The 18,423-nt window shown below is 31.8% G+C and overlaps 4 protein-coding genes across 5 annotated transcripts in view; 1 reads left to right on the plus strand and 3 right to left on the minus strand.

Annotated features, from left to right (window-relative positions):
- Positions 1-695, minus strand: part of LOC111442935 (kinesin-like protein KIN-UB) — a 12,010-nt gene extending 11,315 nt beyond the window's left edge. The window contains exon 1 of the mRNA XM_023080500.1: positions 212-695. Coding sequence (XP_022936268.1) covers positions 212-386 — 175 coding nt within the window. The 5' untranslated portion in view covers positions 387-695. The remainder of the gene's footprint in view (positions 1-211) is intronic.
- Positions 696-4,030: 3,335 nt separating this feature from the next.
- Positions 4,031-7,361, plus strand: LOC111442945 (4-hydroxy-tetrahydrodipicolinate synthase, chloroplastic-like). Its single transcript, XM_023080512.1, has 3 exons — positions 4,031-4,486; positions 4,885-4,980; positions 6,142-7,361. Exons 1-3 carry the CDS (start codon positions 4,401-4,403, stop codon positions 7,067-7,069), a joined length of 1,110 nt encoding a protein of 369 aa, XP_022936280.1. The 5' UTR covers positions 4,031-4,400; the 3' UTR covers positions 7,070-7,361.
- Positions 7,362-9,006: 1,645 nt separating this feature from the next.
- LOC111442972 (protein LITTLE ZIPPER 3-like) lies at positions 9,007-10,024 on the minus strand. Its single transcript, XM_023080551.1, has 2 exons — positions 9,700-10,024; positions 9,007-9,594 (listed from the first exon to the last, which is right to left on the minus strand). The coding sequence occupies exons 1-2, from the start codon at positions 9,795-9,797 to the stop codon at positions 9,381-9,383; spliced, it is 312 nt and encodes a 103-aa protein (XP_022936319.1). The 5' UTR covers positions 9,798-10,024; the 3' UTR covers positions 9,007-9,380.
- A 4,058-nt stretch (positions 10,025-14,082) lies between these two features.
- On the minus strand, positions 14,083-18,273 carry LOC111442962 (peptidyl-prolyl cis-trans isomerase CYP18-1). Of its 2 annotated transcripts, XR_002710405.1 has the most exons (6): positions 18,245-18,273; positions 18,045-18,119; positions 16,505-16,666; positions 16,147-16,305; positions 15,192-15,411; positions 14,083-14,320 (listed from the first exon to the last, which is right to left on the minus strand). XR_002710405.1 is itself a non-coding variant. In XM_023080536.1 (5 exons), the coding sequence occupies exons 1-5, from the start codon at positions 18,245-18,247 to the stop codon at positions 15,328-15,330; spliced, it is 483 nt and encodes a 160-aa protein (XP_022936304.1). In that variant the 5' UTR covers positions 18,248-18,273; the 3' UTR covers positions 14,927-15,327. The 2 variants fall into 2 exon arrangements, 1 of the variants encoding a protein (XP_022936304.1); XM_023080536.1 differs by lacking the exon at positions 14,083-14,320 and having other exon boundaries at positions 14,927-15,411.
- Positions 18,274-18,423: the final 150 nt, after the last annotated feature.

An 18,423-nucleotide genomic window follows, 5' to 3' on the forward strand; every position in this document is an offset into this window, starting at 1 on the left:
GGGGGGGGGGGGGGGGGGGGAAATCTAGTAGATCGAACTGCTATGAAGAGAATGCTGAAGTCAAAAAATCTCTAGACGACAATTACAGGACACTTAACTGGCAAAAAAAATAAAAGTAACTACAAAAACAAGCAAAATGAATCGTCCCTCTGTTCACTCGATCTCTAAAGTAAAATTTTCAAAATCAAAACAAGGATACAAAGTCGCATACCTCCATCAGCATCCTTATTCGCATTTGAACCAAAAGACGCAGAAGTAGACCGACGAATAGAGGGCCTAGCCTTAAACGACGAAGTCCTGAGATTAGAAGCAGCATGAGGAGGCCGATCCACCTTGAAAGAACCTCTGTGAGAGCCGCTATTCCGATAAGCACCATTCGAAGCCATACAATCAACCGAAAAGTCCCCTGGATTAAGGATTCAAAGGCGTGTGGTCCTCCTTAGCTTGCTGAAGCTGCTCGGTACAAGCAGACCGTGAAAGCGAGTGAAGAAACCAGTAGTTATGGGACGAAGAGAAAGCGTTCGCTTCTGCTGGCTGGCTGGCTTTATTACACTGCCAATTGATAGAGAAAGCAGTGGAGCCCAAAGGAAGCGAGAAGGAGACAGAGATGGTCGCAGATCGGTAGGTCCTACGGAGAAGAAAATCGATAGAAAATGAGAGAAAACAAATCAACCACGATGTAAAATAACCCGCCGGAGAAACCTGTGCCGCGCCCAAATCGCCCCGCCGCCGGCGACAACTCTTAAAACAAAATTAATTATTTGTTTTCTTCTTATTTTTTATTTTTTTCAAAAGATAAAAATACTGATTTCGCGGCAAAAGTAATTTAAGGGCTCATTAAATAAAGCTAAAAAAATATATTTTCCGACAAAATTATAGTTTCTTTTTAATTTCGCGCTTTTAAAATTTTACATTTTTGCCCCCGTAATTTTAAATTTTAAAATATTATATTTTTATCTTTGAGTTTTTAATTTAATTTTTATTAATCACTTTGTTTCAAAATTTTACACATTTACCCTAAATTTTCATTAATATTCTTTATATTAATTCTTTTAAATTAATTATAAATTTCTATTATCTTAGTTGAAATTAATTAATTAAAAAGTACTAACTGAAAAATATAATGAAATTTTATTAATAAATTAATTCAAAATTTGTCTTGTCTCGGGGCTTTATTAGATTTATTTTTAAATTTAAATAAAACAAAAATAAAGCAGAATAAAATATAAGTTAAATGCTGAAGAATTAAGGGACCGTTACGATGTAGATTTAGATTTGGGCCTCTATTTTTTTTACTCATAATTTACCGCCCTTCCATTCATTCAAAATTATTATATTTTTTTTTACATTTTTTTACATTTTTTTTCCTTAAAACAATTTTAATAATAATAAAAAAATTTAGATTGCTGTTATTTTAATTAAAAAAAGTGTAAACATATTTATAAAGACGTTAATTACAACATGACAAATTTAAGGATCAGATGGTTTGCGATTTAGACAATGACAACGATGAGGAGAATGAGTGCAATACTCTCCTCGAACTCGAAACGAGCTTGCAAGGTCTTCCATGCCACACACTTAGGGGCGTACAAGATGTTTCGTTAGTTTGGCTTAACGAGGATACAATTAACTTCACGAGTTTACTAGATACTTTAGAGACAATCCCTACTATTTACCGAATAATGTTTATCTCAACTTATTAACTCGAAACAGTCTTGTCTCTTATCGAGCTAGGATGTTTTTTTTTTTTTTTAATGTTTATCCGGAGCTGAGTTCATTGGTTCTCTGTCACCTTAATTAACTTATAACACTGACTTACTTCTCAGTTGGGTGCATTAAATGTAAATTGATTTCGAACATCCATCTCAGTATCAAGGCACAACGACGGTTGCGCAAAAGGATAGACCCATATTCCAACTTGATCCATACGAGGAGGTGCAATACATGATCCCGTGCCACTTCTGACATTATCTTGAGATTATCGTAAAAAGATGAAAGTTAAGGAAATCATCTAAGACATTCGTCTTGCAGATTCACACGCATCATGACAGACACGTGTGTCGTTGGGTCTCTAAAGATATGTATATAAATAATAAAGAAAAAATAGAAAATAATTGTGGCTTTTGTCACGTACATAAACATCAGTATCATCAAATAGAATCCAATGCATGAATTGCTCATAATTTTTCAATTTTTTATTTTTGTTATATATATATATATATATATATATATATATATTGGTAAATTAAGTATAATTTTTGGAAACATAATTTAAGTCAAATTTAATACAAACATATGTTCATTTTTATTTATAATTTAGTTTTATTAAATTATTGGTAGGAAATTTGGGTTTTGGTTGGTTGAATAATATATTTATTTAAATAATTAAAATAACTTTTTGGTGATCCAATCATCCGACCTTCATGGTTTGTCGTATTTTCTTTGAAAATTTTAGTAGGATGCATGTAAGTGAGAACAAAACATGTTGAAATGTAGCAACTCAAGCCCACTGCTAGTAGATATTTGTCCGCTTTGACCCGTTATGTATCGGCGTTAGCCTTACAGTTTTAAAACGTGCCTACTAGGAAGAGGTTTCCGTTGGGGGCCAACGTTCTCACTGACACACCGCTCGATGTCTGGCTCTGATATCATTTGTAATAGCACAAACCCACCACTCGTAGATATTGTCCACTTAAGACTGTTATATAACGTCGTCAGCCTCATAACTTTTAAAATGCGTCTACTACGAAGAGGGTGTAACCCTACTCCAATCAGTGTCTCGCAATGTCTGGTGACCAACTCATATATCATTTGTAACAGCTCAAACCCACTAGATATTAGAGATCTCACATAGAAGAATTCGTGTTGGTCTGTGCATATAGTTTTCAACGAAAAGCAAGTGACCTGACTATATCTCAAGAAATAGATATAAAATTATTGAATTGGTTTACACATCAGACTCGTAACGTGAAACAAGGCTAATATATGTACATTATATTATATATTCCGTAAGGATAGATTTCATAAAAAATATTTTTCGTACTAATAGATATATACGCAAAACTTTTTTGACTCATTTTATTCTCAAATATTTGTACAACGAGTAAATATAAATATAAAAAAACATTTTAACTAGACAATTATCTTTCTTCCAACTTATCCACGAGGCTGAGGTTGACTTATGTTGTTGTGAAAATACAAAGATATATGACGAGACGTTTTGTCATGCTTTGCAATATGCTTAAAACGGTACGAGATTTGGTTAAAGTTGAATATGTGGACATGAACGAAAGAAGATTACAATATTCTTGCATATCTTAGCCTCCGATACTGGTGTTCGTGGGTTGGATCGGTCAAGTTGAGACATATTTTAGATTCCATCTAATTGTTCGGGTTGTAAATTTTTCAACACAAATAACTTTTATTAAATAATGAACTCAACTCAACAGAATCCAACCATAAATATTTTAGGTTGGGTTGGTTGGAGTCGTTGGATAGTTATTCAAATTTTTATTTTTAATAAATACACATATATACAATTATATCGTAAACATAATTTTTATATCAACAAAATTATATGGTGCATACCGCTCAGCTACCTATATTAGTATCCAGTCTATTATGCCAACATAGTATTGCTTGGGCGTGCACCGTTGTCAGAGTGCTCAAGGTGACATCGCAACTAACGTGCGTGTTGGTTGATCTCTTAGTGACTCGAGAGAATTAAAAGAAGAAATTATAATAAATTAAAATAAATGTATTTTAGGTTGAAATTATTAAGATAAATTAATTATATTTAATTTTTGGAATATAACAAGTTTGATTATTATAATAATTATTTACAGAGCATAATTTTTTTTTTTTTGTAGTTTTATTAAATTTATTTTGAAAATAACTAAATATGGAATATTATTCATAATATCCTTTTAAATTAATAAAAATTAAATTTAAATTTTAAATTTTAAATTAAATTTAATGATTAATCATTTAAGATTTCACGTTATTAGAGCGGTAGCCCAATTTTCCTTTCCCGAAATCAAAAGGCCATTCAAAGCTTTCGCCATCCCACCGCTAGCCCTAGCCGTAATCCTTGATTTCTACTTTACCGCCATTAAAATTCCCCCTTCAAAAGCTTCGATTCTTCGGTTATTCCCAATCCGAAGCTTTTCTCCATTCGAGGTCAATCACATGGACTCTGCCAGCTGCTACCTTCGACATTCTGTAACTGGACCTATTTCAACCACAATTACGACCACTGCTCCAATCACAATCGGCGCCATCATCACTCTGTAAACTTCTCCGGCGATCTTCCTTTTCCGGTATCGAATCCGGCAATCTGGTTGGTTCTTGAAGATACTTCGTTATCTGTGAAAGTTTTTGTTTTCGGTTGGCTGTTCCAGATGACAACTGTTGAAGGCTACGGCGCGTGCTTGCGGGAGCAATCTCTTCAGTTTCTGCGTCCCAACGGCAAGGATGGATGCCCGAGGTATGCCTACGATTTTCGGTTTTGTTATTAAACAACGCGTTAAGTTATTTGGTTTTACTTGATTTGAATTCTCATACGTCATTTTTGTAGCTGGCTTGATATATTTTATTTGTAAGAAATGAATAGTTTATCCGCACTGATTGATGCTGGCCAATAAGCTTTAAACTGACGCGAACAGAGTTACTTCTTCGAGGGTTGTATCGCAATTCGATCTAGTTGCCTTCTAAATTTTTATTTTCTTAAAGTGTAAATGAAAGGTAACTAGAATATCAATTTGGTTCATTGTGAATGAATGGAATATCAATTTGGTTCATTGTGAATGAATGGTTGAATTAGAAATGGAGGGTTTTCTGATCGATATCTTGTAAAATTATGTAATGTTACTTCATTACTGTCAGACAATGTACCAAGAGGACTGTCAGATGGAGGTCTCCACAAGCTGCCATCCTACCCGATTTACATCTTCCAATGCGCAGTTTGGAAGTCAAGAACAGGTGAACTATTTAATTTATAGAAGAATTCTTTCTCTGCCAAATTACTCTCTCATGGATGTTATGTTGGGAACCCACCCCCCCTCTTCGTGAACTGTGTTAATGTCTGTAGATGGTATTTCTAATTGTATCTACATGTGGGCTGTTTGCATTAGGTTGCATTTGGCTTTACTTGTTTCTCGTCTTCTTATCAGTTGGCTTTCTGTTTTCTCCAGTTCATAATAGTATTTGAATTTTTAAAATCATTTTTAATCAACGATCTCATGTTTCCTCAATTGGTGGATAATTGGTGGATATATGGTAGCACAAGACTGTGTGAGATCCCACATCGGTTGGGGAGGAGAACGAATCATTCTTTATAAGGGTGTGGAAACCTCTCCCCGACAAATGCATTTTAAAAACCTTGAGGGGAAGCCCGAAAGGAAAGACCCAAAGAGGACAATATTTGCTAACAGTGGGCTTGAGCTGTTACAAATGATATTAGAGCCAAATACTGGGCGATGTGCCAGCGAGGAGGCTGAGCCTCAAAGGGGGGTGGACACGAGGCGGTGTGCCAGCTAGGACGCTGGGCCCTGAGAGGGGGTGGATTATGAGATCCCACATCAGTTGGGGAGGAAAACGAAGCATTCTATATAAGGGTGGGGAAACCTATCCAAGCAGACGCATTTTAAAACCTTGAGGGGAAGCCTGAAAGAAAGAGGATAATATCTACTAGCGGTGGGCTTGAGTTGTTACAAGTTGTATGATTTCTTTCCCTGGTTAGATATAATGTAATAATTGTTCTTCATTATCATTGCTGTCTGAGAAAGATTTAAATGACCACCTTTGTTCATACCCCACCACACGTTTTTTTCTTTTTTTCGAGAGATACTGTCAAGAGGATAGGTATATGGTGTGAATTCAATAATAAAAATTCTGAAATCAAACAACTGCTGTGAAATGTGACTAGCGATTGACATCCTTCTGTTGACTTATGTAATTAATCTCTAAATGGTTTCCCTGGCTCTAGAATATTTGTGAAATGAATCTGTGCTGGTGTATCAGCTGAGTTAGGATTATTTATTCGCATTGGGATATAATTTGGTTAGACAACTGTTCGAATATGAGAAAGAAAGTCTATGAACAATCCTGGATTTGGCTCAATTTCTCCAACTCTCATTGCAGGACGTCAACAGATGATATCAAGTCTCTTAGACTTATAACTGCCTGTAAGACACCGTATCTTCCCGATGGTAGGTTCGATCTAGAAGCTTATGATGCCTTGCTGAACCGGCAGATTGAAAATGGCGTTGAAGGTGTGATTGTGGGTGGCACAACTGGTGAAGGTCAGTTAATGAGCTGGGATGAACACATAATGCTTATAGGTCACACTGTGAATTGTTTTGGTGGATCAATCAAGGTCATAGGCAACACTGGAAGTAACTCTACAAGAGAAGCAATTCATGCTTCTGAGCAGGGATTTGCTGTTGGAATGCATGCTGCTCTTCATATAAATCCTTATTATGGCAAAACCTCCATTGAAGGAATGATCTCACACTTCAATTGTGTGCTTTCTATGGGCCCGTCGATTATATACAACGTACCATCGCGAACTGGCCAAGATATTCCCCCACATATCATTGAAGGTGTTTCTCAAAGCTACAATCTTGCAGGTGTGAAGGAATGTGTCGGGAATGATCGTGTCGAGCAGTATACCAACCAAGGAATTGTGGTTTGGAGTGGAAACGACGATCAGTGTCACGATGCTAGGTGGAATCATGGAGCAACTGGAGTTATTTCTGTAACTAGCAACTTGGTGCCGGGTTTAATGAGAGAGCTTATGTTTGGAGGGAAGAATCCTTCCCTTAACGCAAAACTATTGTCTTTGATGGACTGGCTGTTCTTCGAACCCAACCCGATTGGTTTAAACACAGCTCTCGCTCAACTCGGGGTCGTGAGGCCTGTGTTTAGGCTACCCTATGTACCTCTTCCAAAAGCAAAGAGGGAGGAGTTTGTGAAATTGGTCAAGCAAATTGGGCGCGAGAATTTCGTCGGGGAAAAAGACGTACAAGTTCTCGATGACGACGATTTCATTTTGGTTAGTCGATACTAATGATGCGGATCCTTGCCAAAAGAGTTGTCGAGGCCTACATGCTGCGTTGCTTGTTCGAGTTATACAGGTCTATTCCATGCCCTTAACTCTTAAAAGTTTCTTGTTCCTTGTCTGTCTCTAGTAATTGGTATAGTAAAAGGCTGTTATGAGTGTTGAATTTGTAGTCATAATAATGATATGATCATATGAATAAATGGACGTGTTTTAGAAGTCTTCAAGTCGTATCTTGGCGTCACAAATAGTGTGTTCATTTTATTATATAAGGGGATATGCCTGTTGGTGGTTGGCCTCATTCTGTTGAGATATCTTGTTCTGATTCTGCGACAGCCTATTTCCAAAGCTTCCCTTTACGTTAGGTTCTAGGATTTTTATTTTTATTTTTATTTTTTAAAAATTCTTTCTAAACTGTTTTATTACCATTTCACTCTGATAGGGAGGGTGGGTTGAGTTTTTTTTTTTTTGTTTTTTTTCATGTTGTCAAAGAGTTAAACAATGGTTTTTTCGTCGTGTTGTCGAAGAGTAGAGTTACAATAAGTGTTGTCGTAGAGTTACAATAAAAATAGATGGCAAATGCCTAGTCGAATTGATCGGGTCAGGTAGAAACAAGAAACAAGGTTGGAAGTCTACCAAAATTTTATTATTTTTAATATAAGTTTGGGTATTTAAGCCTAGATTATATATATATATATATATATATATATATATATATATATATATTTTGGTATAATTTTAAAAGATTTTCCCTTTTGTATATTTCACTTTTTTATAATTTTTTTATATAGGCTTAAAATCATGATATGAAGCAGTATATTATGAGATGATTTATGAAATTTAACTAAATTATAGATTTTGAATGTATTGAATTAATTTATTTTTCAATTTTTTTAATTTATATTTAATTAAAAACAAACTAATAATTATGTTAACTTAATTTATGAAGATGGTTAGCATGAGTCTATTTTAGATAATAATTAAATTATTGAAAAGACCACCCTTAAATTAGATCTTCCAATATGTATATATAAACGGCTTATCAAGAATATGCAAGAAAAACACTTCGAATTGTTGGTTCATCACTAGAGATGGCTTAGAACCAATAGTTCATTATCTAATGGATCTAGAGATAGCTTAGAACCAATCGTTCATTATCTAATGGATTGTTCCGGAGTTAGTACTTTTATCCAAAGACATTTTAAGTAAAATATGACCTTTTTAAAATGAAATGTTTGTTGCTATCTGTTACAATAACTAATCATTTGAATAACTAAATAAAATGGATAGACCCAGTTACAATTACACTCTCAAACTTTTAATTTGATTAATAAGTTCTTGTATTTTGGAACTTTTTATTTGATCGATCAACTAATATATGAGTCACACATGTGAAACTGAATCAAGCGATAGTTAAAATGGTTGGTTGAACAATAATAATTAAAAATTTAAAATGGTTGGTTGAACAATAATAATTAAAAATTTGATGTTGAACAATAATAATTAAAAATTTGATGGTATAATTATAACGAAGATCAAATTCTAAATTAATTTAAAAGAAAGAAAACTATGGATTTAATGGAAAATGTACCAACTAAATTGGCGGATCAAATTCTAAATTAATCTTTTTTTAAAAGCTATGTAGACTTTATAGATGATCGAAAAGAACAAAAAAAAAAAAAAAAGTTTATAATTTTTTGTTGTTGAATTAATATCAACTCATGGTAAATGGAATCGAGGAACTAGTCATTTACCACTTCATAATCCTTTATCGATAGTTTTTAATTTTATAATAAAAAAATAGAGAGAATAATTTATTTATTATTTTTTGAAAAAACAAAGGCACAAGAATTAAAAGGAGTGAAGAGAGACTTTGCCTTTCCAAAAAGCAACGCTTTCTAGAACGATGCTACATTCCCTTTACACCATTTGGATTCAAGCTTTAGTTCCAAGAACCAAATCATTCTTTTGCTTCAAGATCGAACCGTTCAACCAAAGCTTCTTCAATGGAGTTTCAATAAAGAAAGATTCATCAATGGAGAATTTAGATCGATCGATTTTTGACGGTACAGAGTTCTCTATTACAATTGCAACAGTTCATGATATATTTCTTCACATGACTATATTTCTCAAAATCTATGCCCTAGAAACTGAATTTATCCTTGATTATTCCCCTCCACTCTAAATCAAAACCTAATTTATTTTCATAAGGACAGATTACAAACCAAGGAATCGTAGGAAAAAGAAATCGGAAGCACGAAAGTTATGATAGCGTTGAAAAATCCTCAACTCGATCGTTATAGATGATTTAATTTTCGAGCTAGTCGCTCAAATCGGAGTTAGACTGCGATTTTCGCTTAGACAAAATCTGGAGTTGAGATAACAAAACCTGATTCTCTTTGTGAAGAAGAAACGCCTTCTTTCTCAGCCTCTCGTTCTCCTCAATAATGCTTTGATTCTCCATGTACAGTTTCAAATTCTTGATCTCCATCTCTTCCTTAACGCCGGTCCGATCCTTCGCGAATCTCATCCTCCTGAAACAGAGCACCAAAACAAACACAAAACTCCGTAAAACCAAAATACAAAATCAGATTAAACAAACGGAGAAGAAGAAGAAAAAAAAAAAAAAAATCAATCACCTGAAAAGCCTGTAGAGTCGAATCGGCCGGCGGTGATGGCGGCAACGTAAAGAGGAACGATTGAAGGAAAGGAGCATGAATCGAGAAGAATCGCACATTTTTGTCGAAGTTGAATTCGGAATTGGTTAGAGCAATGGAATTGAGAGTATAAATAGAAGAGAGAAGAACAAAAAAGAAATCGGAATAGAAAGAGAGAGAAAGAGAGGCTTTTCATCGCAATGATTACAGTAGGAATCATGATGGCAAAGAGGCAAAGATGACGAACAATTCAGAACTAGAAGATGATCAGAGAGAGACGGACAAATTTCTCCCCCAAACCTTTTGATTCCACACATCATATATACATATATATATATATATATACCCCTAAAATTTTTAATTTTATATATAATATGATCGAATATGTTTAATATATTTTTTAAAATATAATTCTATTAATTATAAAATTGATTTTTTTATTAAAACATTTAAATTCTAAATTTTATATTTAAATTTATGAATTGATTAGATATAAATAAATTTTTATTAAATTTATTAAATAGTTTGTAAATAAAACACTTATTAAATATTTTTAAAAGTTACTCATTTAACACAAATAAAAGTTTAAGCTTAGAAACTAATCCGAGTCATTTTAGAATGTTTTGTCCTCACTCTTCTTAAATAAAATAGCCACCCAATCTATGCAAACCGTATTTAATTTTTTAGTTTTCATCGTTGAGACAGTAAAAAAATATTTATTGGTATAAACAGTAATTATCCATTTTTTTTTACGTATTTCTTAATCATATGTTTTCTCGTATCAATTTTTATTATTAATTCTAGGTTTTTTGAAAAAAATTATTATTTAACTCTAGTTTTGAGGATGTTTTAACTTTACACAATGCTAACCAGGAGACTATTGATATTGAATTTACAATCCATCGACTATTGATATTAAAAATAAAAACCCTAATCACCGAACGTAAAAAAAAACAAGATAAGAAAATCTTCTATTAAAAGTTGAAGCATATTTTCGAATTGACTAAACACATCGAAGGATTTTTTATTAATAAAAAAAAATATTTTATTTGATGAAAAAACAAAAGTAAGTATTTGTAGTCAATAAAATGAGGTCCGGTAATACTAAAGTCACGCTTCATTAATGAAAAATAAACTATACTATATATTATACGTAGATACAAAAATATATTCTTATGAATTAACCAATAATAAATAAATAAAATAAATGAATTTTGTGTTTTATATGAAAAAAAAAAAAGTGTGGAAATTAGCTAAGCCAACCTCACACGTTCATTCAATCCCTACATATCACCTATACCATCATTTTCCAATTTTAATTAACTTTATTACTAAGTTTTTATCATTTTTTTCCCAAAAAAATAAAAAATAAAAAACCATCATCAAAAAAAAAAAAAGAAAGGAGAATATTCTCTAGCTTTTTATTTATTTTTATTTTTATTTTTAATTTTTGCATGTATATCCATTCACTTCAATTATTTACATCATAGTTTTAAAGAAAATTTAAGATTTAAATTTATTGGAAGGAATTTAGAATTTAATCTCGTGCCATTTTAAATATTATAATTAATTTCTTTGTTTGATAAATTCTCGTAAATATTTTTGGTGAAATTTTTTATCCAATTATAAGAATTGATTTAAGTTTTAAATTATAGGAACTAAATTATATATATATATATATATTTATATTATCAGGCTAAATCTGTGTTAAATAGTTTTATATTAAATTTAGAAGATATAATTAATTTATTGGATATGAAATAAAGGTTATATTTAATAACAATGGTGTGTCTAACAAATTTGAAATTTTTTAAAAATAACTAATATTTGAAATTTAAGAATTCAAAAATTTTATTATAGGATTTTGAAAGTTAGAGATATATTGAATATTAAATTATTATTATTATTAAAATAACAAATAATTTGTTATATTATTTAATTTCAAAGATGTGTTAAATATTATTTACTAAATATAAAAAGAAATTACAAAATATGCCAATAACTGATTAGTTGAAAATTAATATATAATTTTTTTTTTTTTAATAAAATCGTCTATTTAATTTTTTTTTTCTTTTAAATTAGTTTACATATATTGCAAAAAGGATAAAAGAAAAATTAGAGGACAAAAGTCGTAATACAACACAAGCAGACAACGAAAGGTTTTTTTTTTTTTTTTTTTTTTTTTAAATAATAAAATTTCATTAGAATTCCCTGGACATTTATAATCATAAAGACCCACAAGTCGAGTTTTATTAATTTTTTTATAAAATAAAATAATAAAATATGTATATGAGCTTGAATGAACCAAAATTATATTTGAATAAGAGCAATTTATGGACATGAAATTATAAAGAGCGTCTAATATTTAATAAGGGTTTTAATTTTTTTTGTCTCTCTAATTTATTTTTTTTAAATTGAAAATAAACGTAAAATTAAAATTTTAAAAAATTATTAGATTCACAAATAATTCAAACCCCTTTTAAAACTCTTTAATGACTGTGACCTTTTTTAAAAAAAAATTAAAAATTTAGAACAGCTTTTTAAACCTTTCAAATAAATAAATAAACTTATTACACGTTAAAATTTTAAAAAATTATTAGATACTTCACAGATCATTCAAACGAGACTTTTTTTAAAAATTTTAAGGACAAAGTTTATAATATAACAAATACATATATATTTGAATAGTTTAGAACTCGAACATGTTCAAATTAAAAAACATAAACTCAACTCGTGAACACCGATCCAATCCGTAAAATTGCAATAATAATTAAAAAAAAGGGGCAAATTTAACATGAAAATTTGTAAAATTAATTAAATTGAATTAGGGTTACCAAGCAAGGTGAATATATATATATATATATTCAATTATCTACTCATTGCACATAAGATTGTTACAATTTTTTTTCTTTTTTAAAAATCAAATTTTATTTTATTTTATACAATTCAATTATCAACTCCCAATTGCCCATAACATTGTTACAATTTTTTTTAATTTTTTTAAAAATCAAATTTTATTTTTTATTATTTAAAAAAAATTAATTTTCCTAATTTTCTTTATTTCTTCTTCATAATCATCATCTCATCTATTTTCATCATTGCACTTCTTATCCAATTTACAATAATATCTCTTATGAAATTTTTTTCCCCAACCATAATGAATGTATCAACCACGTGAACCTTTCTAAAAAAATAAAAATAAAAAATAAAAATGTAGTGTTGTGAAATTACCAAAATGCCCCTTCATTATTTTATTAAATTTTTTTGGGGTATATTTTAGGTACATTTTAATTGCTTTGCACCTTCAAGTGCATTGCAACCGTTATGCTAAATTATGAGCTTTTTTTTTTCCAAAAAATTTATGATCACACAAAACTTACGGTTTAAAAATTATTTTTAAGATAATTTGAACATATTCGATCAACCTTATGGTAAAGGAGAAAAGACCCAATTTTTTTGCCCTAGGCCTCGACCTCAACCCTATGGTTGGCTAGCACATGTCCTGGACTCGTAGCCTTCTAATTCAATCCGATCTAGTTCATGTTTAACTTAATTTACAAAAAAAATATAAAAAACTATAAATGGTATCATATAAATATCATTTTTCTCTAGAAAATAAGATTTTCCTCGTTTCAACCTCTTTTATTTCACTCAAATTCTCGAAACCCGTTATGCAAAGATTGGGTGCCTAACCCACCAAAATTTAGTAAACAACAAATACAATATTTATATTTTGATTAAATATAGCATATAACCTTAACCATAATTATCCAATATAAAAGGGTTAATTTGATAAAAACATAATGTAAAAGGGCATTTGTGCAAAATTTTAAAAGTGAATGTCCTTTTGTCAAAGGATTGGGCCGTCAGTTCACTTAAGTCCACAGGAATCGAATCCAAAACTCCCAAACTCAATTTTCCATTATTGTTTTGCAAAACAACCAAACCCATTCACCACTTCTACTTTACTTTACTTTCACAAATTTAATTTTTTTCTTTTTTTAATTTTTTCAAAATAAACTTACGGTTAAATATTTTAATCAAAATACTTTAATAAACTTTCAAATTAAAATTGGTTAATAATATTTTTTCACCATATAAACATGTTTTCTAAGTTTATAAAACCAATTTTAAGTTTAAATGAAAGTATAAGAATTAAATTTTAGACACTCTTAAAGTTCAGATACCAATCAAACTCGAAATACACGAACCAAAACAGCATTTTAATCTAATTTTTTTAAAAAAAATTTAATTTCATAGATTAATTTTTTCAATAGAAGTTGGGGAAAGGAAAATAATAATAATAATAATAAATAAACCCAAATGTGATATTAAATTAGATATGATAAATAAAAGTAATAATTATTATTTGAAGCAAAAGTCCATAAGATGATAAAGGTTTGAAGACAATTGGGAAGCCATAATTAGTTGAAGATGAAGTGGGATGAGTGAGAAGTCAAATACCTGTGACAACGAGGAAAGCCAATCCAAGAGGATTAGGTGCCACCTCACCTCCCACTGCTCTTTGGGTATTATTATGCTTCCGAATATGAGTTTCAATGAAGCAATGATTGAACCACTTCTTGGATCTCACCCTCCACTTCTATCAAAAATACAAAAAGATAAACTGGCTGATATACTATATATATAAATTGCCATAGGTTCGGTTCGGTTCGGTTCATAAAGCGGAGGCTGAAGGCTGTTGTTTAAATGTTTTCAAGAACATGATGTGTGAGATCTACATCGATTGGAGAAGAAAACAAAACGTTCCTTATAGAGCTATGGAAATATCTCTCTAGTAGAAGCGTTTAAAACTGTGAGGCTAATGGCAGGCCAAAGCGGACAATATTTTCTAAAGGTGGACTTGGGGCTGCTACAGGGGGATAGATTGTAAGATCACATATTAATTGGAGAGGAGAACGAAACATTTCTTATAAGAGTATGGAAACTTTCCTAGTAGACGCATTTTAAGACCTTGAGGGGAAGCCTAGAAGGGAAAGTCTAAAGACAATATCGGCTAGCAGTGAGCTTGAGCAATTACAAATGGTATTAGAACTAGGTATCGAGCAGTGTGCCAGCGAGGACGCTGACCTTCAAAGAGCGTGAATTATGAGATCCCACATCGATTGAAGAGGAGAACGAAACATTTCTTATAAGAGTGTAGAAACATCTTCATAATAGACTTTGAAGAGAAGCTTAAGAGGGAAGACCTAAAGAGAAAATATTTACGGGCGGAGAGGTTGGGCTGTGGAACAACTTCCTAGTTTCATATGCATCAATATCTTATATATTACACAGTATTAATCATTCACCGGTAACAAGAAAATGAAAGCTCAGATATTTACATATATCTAAAATCGATGCACAAAAGTTAACCTTAAATAGACTAAATTTTAGGTTTCTGAGACCGAATTCATAATTTAACCTTAAATAAATATACATAAAGTTAACAATATTTGCAAATTCAAAAGTACCTCTGCAAGCCCGTTCTCTGTTAGTTTTGTAAGGTTTACTTCTAATTCTGTATTTTGAACCTCTCAGATTAGCAGAGCTTTGCATAATGAGACTTTCATCGAATGTTGATTTTAGCTAGCTACTGCTAATTGAAGGTTAACCTGCAAGAGGATTAGCATGTATCGTTACCCGATTGAGCCTGATCTCGGCGAGAGGACGATCTCCCGACCCAGTTTGTGTCTGCACCAAGCTATACATCAGCAAGACATTCATGCAGATGCTAAGAATTTAAACAGATGCGATGAAAAAACAGTAATTCGCTACCTAAAGACTATGCTAGTCGCACTTCAGATCATACCCAACAAGCTAAATGCAAAGCTGTGCACATATATCAGCTGAACATGTATAAATACCCCCTAATCTTTAAAAATACCATTGTGTTTTAAATGAAATACCAATGACTTTCTCTTCGTTCGTGTAGTGTAAAATTATTCAATGCAATACCGATCTAAGTTTTAATTAATATAATGTAAGAATGTCAGAGTATCATCCGCTCACTTAATTAGCACAAATACAATCACCAAATTTTATTTAGAGAAAGAAATAAAAAGATGAATAAGATCAAAATAACATAAAAACATAGAATAAAAGATGGAGAACAATACCAACTATTCAATTAATTACACAACCAAGATTAACATTCATAAGTCATGAACAAAAATGTAAAAATTGCATCTTATGAATACAATTAAAGGCTTAATGTATCAATGAAACTTCGGCATTTTTCATCCAAAACTTAATGGTAAAAGTATTTTTGAAACCTTTTAAAGTTCATATGTATTAATGAGACAAATTGTTAACGTTTTCTATTCAAATTTAATCGAAAGATTATTTTTCTGAACTTTTTGTTAAAAAATAGAAGTTATTTTTTAAACTTTTTAAAGTCTAGGAGTATTATTGAAACAAAAATCATACCTTTTCCATGATATCAAGTACTTCAAACCCATGAATCACTCTGCCGAACACAGTGTATAATCCATTCAGATGTGGCTGCTTTGCGTAAGTTATAAAAAATTGGCTTCCATTCGTATTTGCTCCACTATTAGCCATTGATAATATCCCTCTTGCATTGTGCTATAGAACCACAACAGAAAGAACCTTTTAGAATAAGAATCAGATTCTAACATATAAACAGCTTAGGATAGGAAGGCTTCTTGAATTTCCACTTTGGATCTCAGCTTCACCAGCATGGTTAGGGATGCAAATTTTCATTAAATAAGCGTCTCGAGTTTAGTAAACTGCTACATGACATGATGCATATCATATTACATACCTTGAGCGACTCTCTTATCTCGTCATTGAACTTTTTGCCCCATATGCTGGTTCCTCCTTTTCCCGTGCCTGTTGGATCTCCACCTTGTATCATAAAACCTTTGATGTTTCGGTGGAATATGGTTCCATCATAGTAGCCACTAGCACATAGTGCCAAAAAGTTCTATAACCAATAAAACATTAGTGTCAGTATGAACATTGCAAATAACAATAATCCAGCAGACAGAAGATGGGCAGAAGCAGAATTCTAGCCAATATTTTCTGGTCACTCTTACGTTAAAACATTTTTCCACGTACAAAAGAAAGATGACCTTATAGGATAACAAGCTCAGCTGCAAATAAACATGCAAAGGAAAAAACTGTTCGGAAAATGGCAAACAGCTTCTTGTGCTACAAAAGAAAAAAAAAAAAAAAAAAACTGAAAGAGGGGATTGACAACTCTCCAGTTCTCATGAATGCAAATATACATTGGCCTTAAAAAAGATATCCTTCGGATGTCTACAGCTCAATACCTCCGATATGAATCCAACCACTAATCCATTGCATGTACCCGAATGAACAATTACAAGAAGCAAGACAAAGAAGAGTCAAGAGGCTTTTTGGTGTTATCTTTCTTTTACAAATCTTGGTTTAGGTTTGAAGTAATACCGATTATTGGATTAGTCTTGATCAAGCTAATTCTGGAGTGAGTCGTCTTGGGATCTAAGAGTGACCATTATAAATTTAAAGTTCGATCTAAGAGTTATTCATCGTTCTATCCGGCTCTTGGTTAAAATCATTCGTTAAGTTAGCGTTATTTGTGAAAGTTTACAAGCATCTTAGAAGGACCTCTAGCTTTGCAAATCCAACGTTATTGACACTTATCATGTGGAAAATATCCATACCCAAAACTTTGCTACCTCTCTATTTTCCAAGCCAATCCAAAAAACATGATAAACTAATGCATTATCTAAGACCAATGGGAGTTATCTAATAACGTCTCAGGTTAAGTGAACTTCAGAATCTTCCATTCATTTGGAACAACGAAGGAGAAAGCACACTAACTTTCATTACTGACGTATGTCAACAGAAGTCAATTAGGCGTTAGCTTAATCTCAATGAAACCATTTGACCAGAAACTACTTACAGGTACCAGTAGTATTTCTTAGTTCTATCATCTACCCCCACCGTGAAAGTGAAACTAAAGAAAAATGACAAGCCATAAAACTCTAGCAACTAGCAAAAACTGCGCGCTCGAGGTTTCGTAGAAATTCCAATTAAATGAAAATGCAGTAGTTGCAAAAACTAATCAACGAAGCTTTCACAAAAAATTGCAACCTAGCTCCTCGAGCATACAGTGCATCTCGATGAATTAAGTTCTCTCCACGTCTAATCATCACCAGAGTTAAAGAAGAATCCGATCAACTTTGTGGATACAAAAGGACGAGAAAAACAAATTATCACTTATCAGTAAGCAATAACTTCCAACCTAAACAAGAACATCCATGAAACATGGAGTAAACTTAACAACAGAAGATAGAGGAGACGAGCGATGAACTTGCCTCGGCAGATTTCGGGACTTCATCACAAAAAATCTCGCACTTGATGTCGCCGAGATTTGTGTGCAAAGTAACAGACTGTGAACACAAATGGAAAAAGGAAAATCAGAGGCACAAAATGAAATTCCTCCATGGATGGGCAGCTGAAAGAAAAAGAAGCCAAGGTGTTCGATCAAATGACGAAGAGAGAGAATAATACCCACCATTTTCAGATCCGCCCCGCGAGCGTGCGGAATTCGGTTTTCCAAATATATATATATATATATATTAATTATCAAGTAAGTTAAATTAATAAAAATAAATATATAATCATAAACTTCGTAAACTTGGTATTTTAAACCAAAAATGTCGACTTTTAAATATTTTTTATTTAATTGATACC

This window comes from Cucurbita moschata, unplaced genomic scaffold (assembly GCF_002738365.1).
Source record: "Cucurbita moschata cultivar Rifu unplaced genomic scaffold, Cmos_1.0 Cmo_Scf00001, whole genome shotgun sequence".
Taxonomy (NCBI): Eukaryota; Viridiplantae; Streptophyta; class Magnoliopsida; order Cucurbitales; family Cucurbitaceae; genus Cucurbita; species Cucurbita moschata.

Coding starts and splice junctions, on each gene's coding strand:
- LOC111442945 (XM_023080512.1), top strand. CDS start 4,401: ATGACAACTGTTGAAGGCTACGGCGCGTGCTTGCGGGAGCAATCTCTT. Junction 4,487..4,884: donor GGCAAGGATGGATGCCCGAG/GTATGCCTACGA, acceptor CATTACTGTCAG/ACAATGTACCAAGAGGACTG. Junction 4,981..6,141: donor AGTTTGGAAGTCAAGAACAG/GTGAACTATTTA, acceptor CTCTCATTGCAG/GACGTCAACAGATGATATCA.
- LOC111442972 (XM_023080551.1), bottom strand. CDS start 9,797: ATGTGCGATTCTTCTCGATTCATGCTCCTTTCCTTCAATCGTTCCTCT. Junction 9,595..9,699: donor CGACTCTACAGGCTTTTCAG/GTGATTGATTTT, acceptor GCTCTGTTTCAG/GAGGATGAGATTCGCGAAGG.
- LOC111442962 (XM_023080536.1), bottom strand. Junction 16,667..18,044: donor AAGTCCCGAAATCTGCCGAG/GCAAGTTCATCG, acceptor TATTGGTTATAG/AACTTTTTGGCACTATGTGC. Junction 16,306..16,504: donor AGATAAGAGAGTCGCTCAAG/GTATGTAATATG, acceptor GTGGTTCTATAG/CACAATGCAAGAGGGATATT.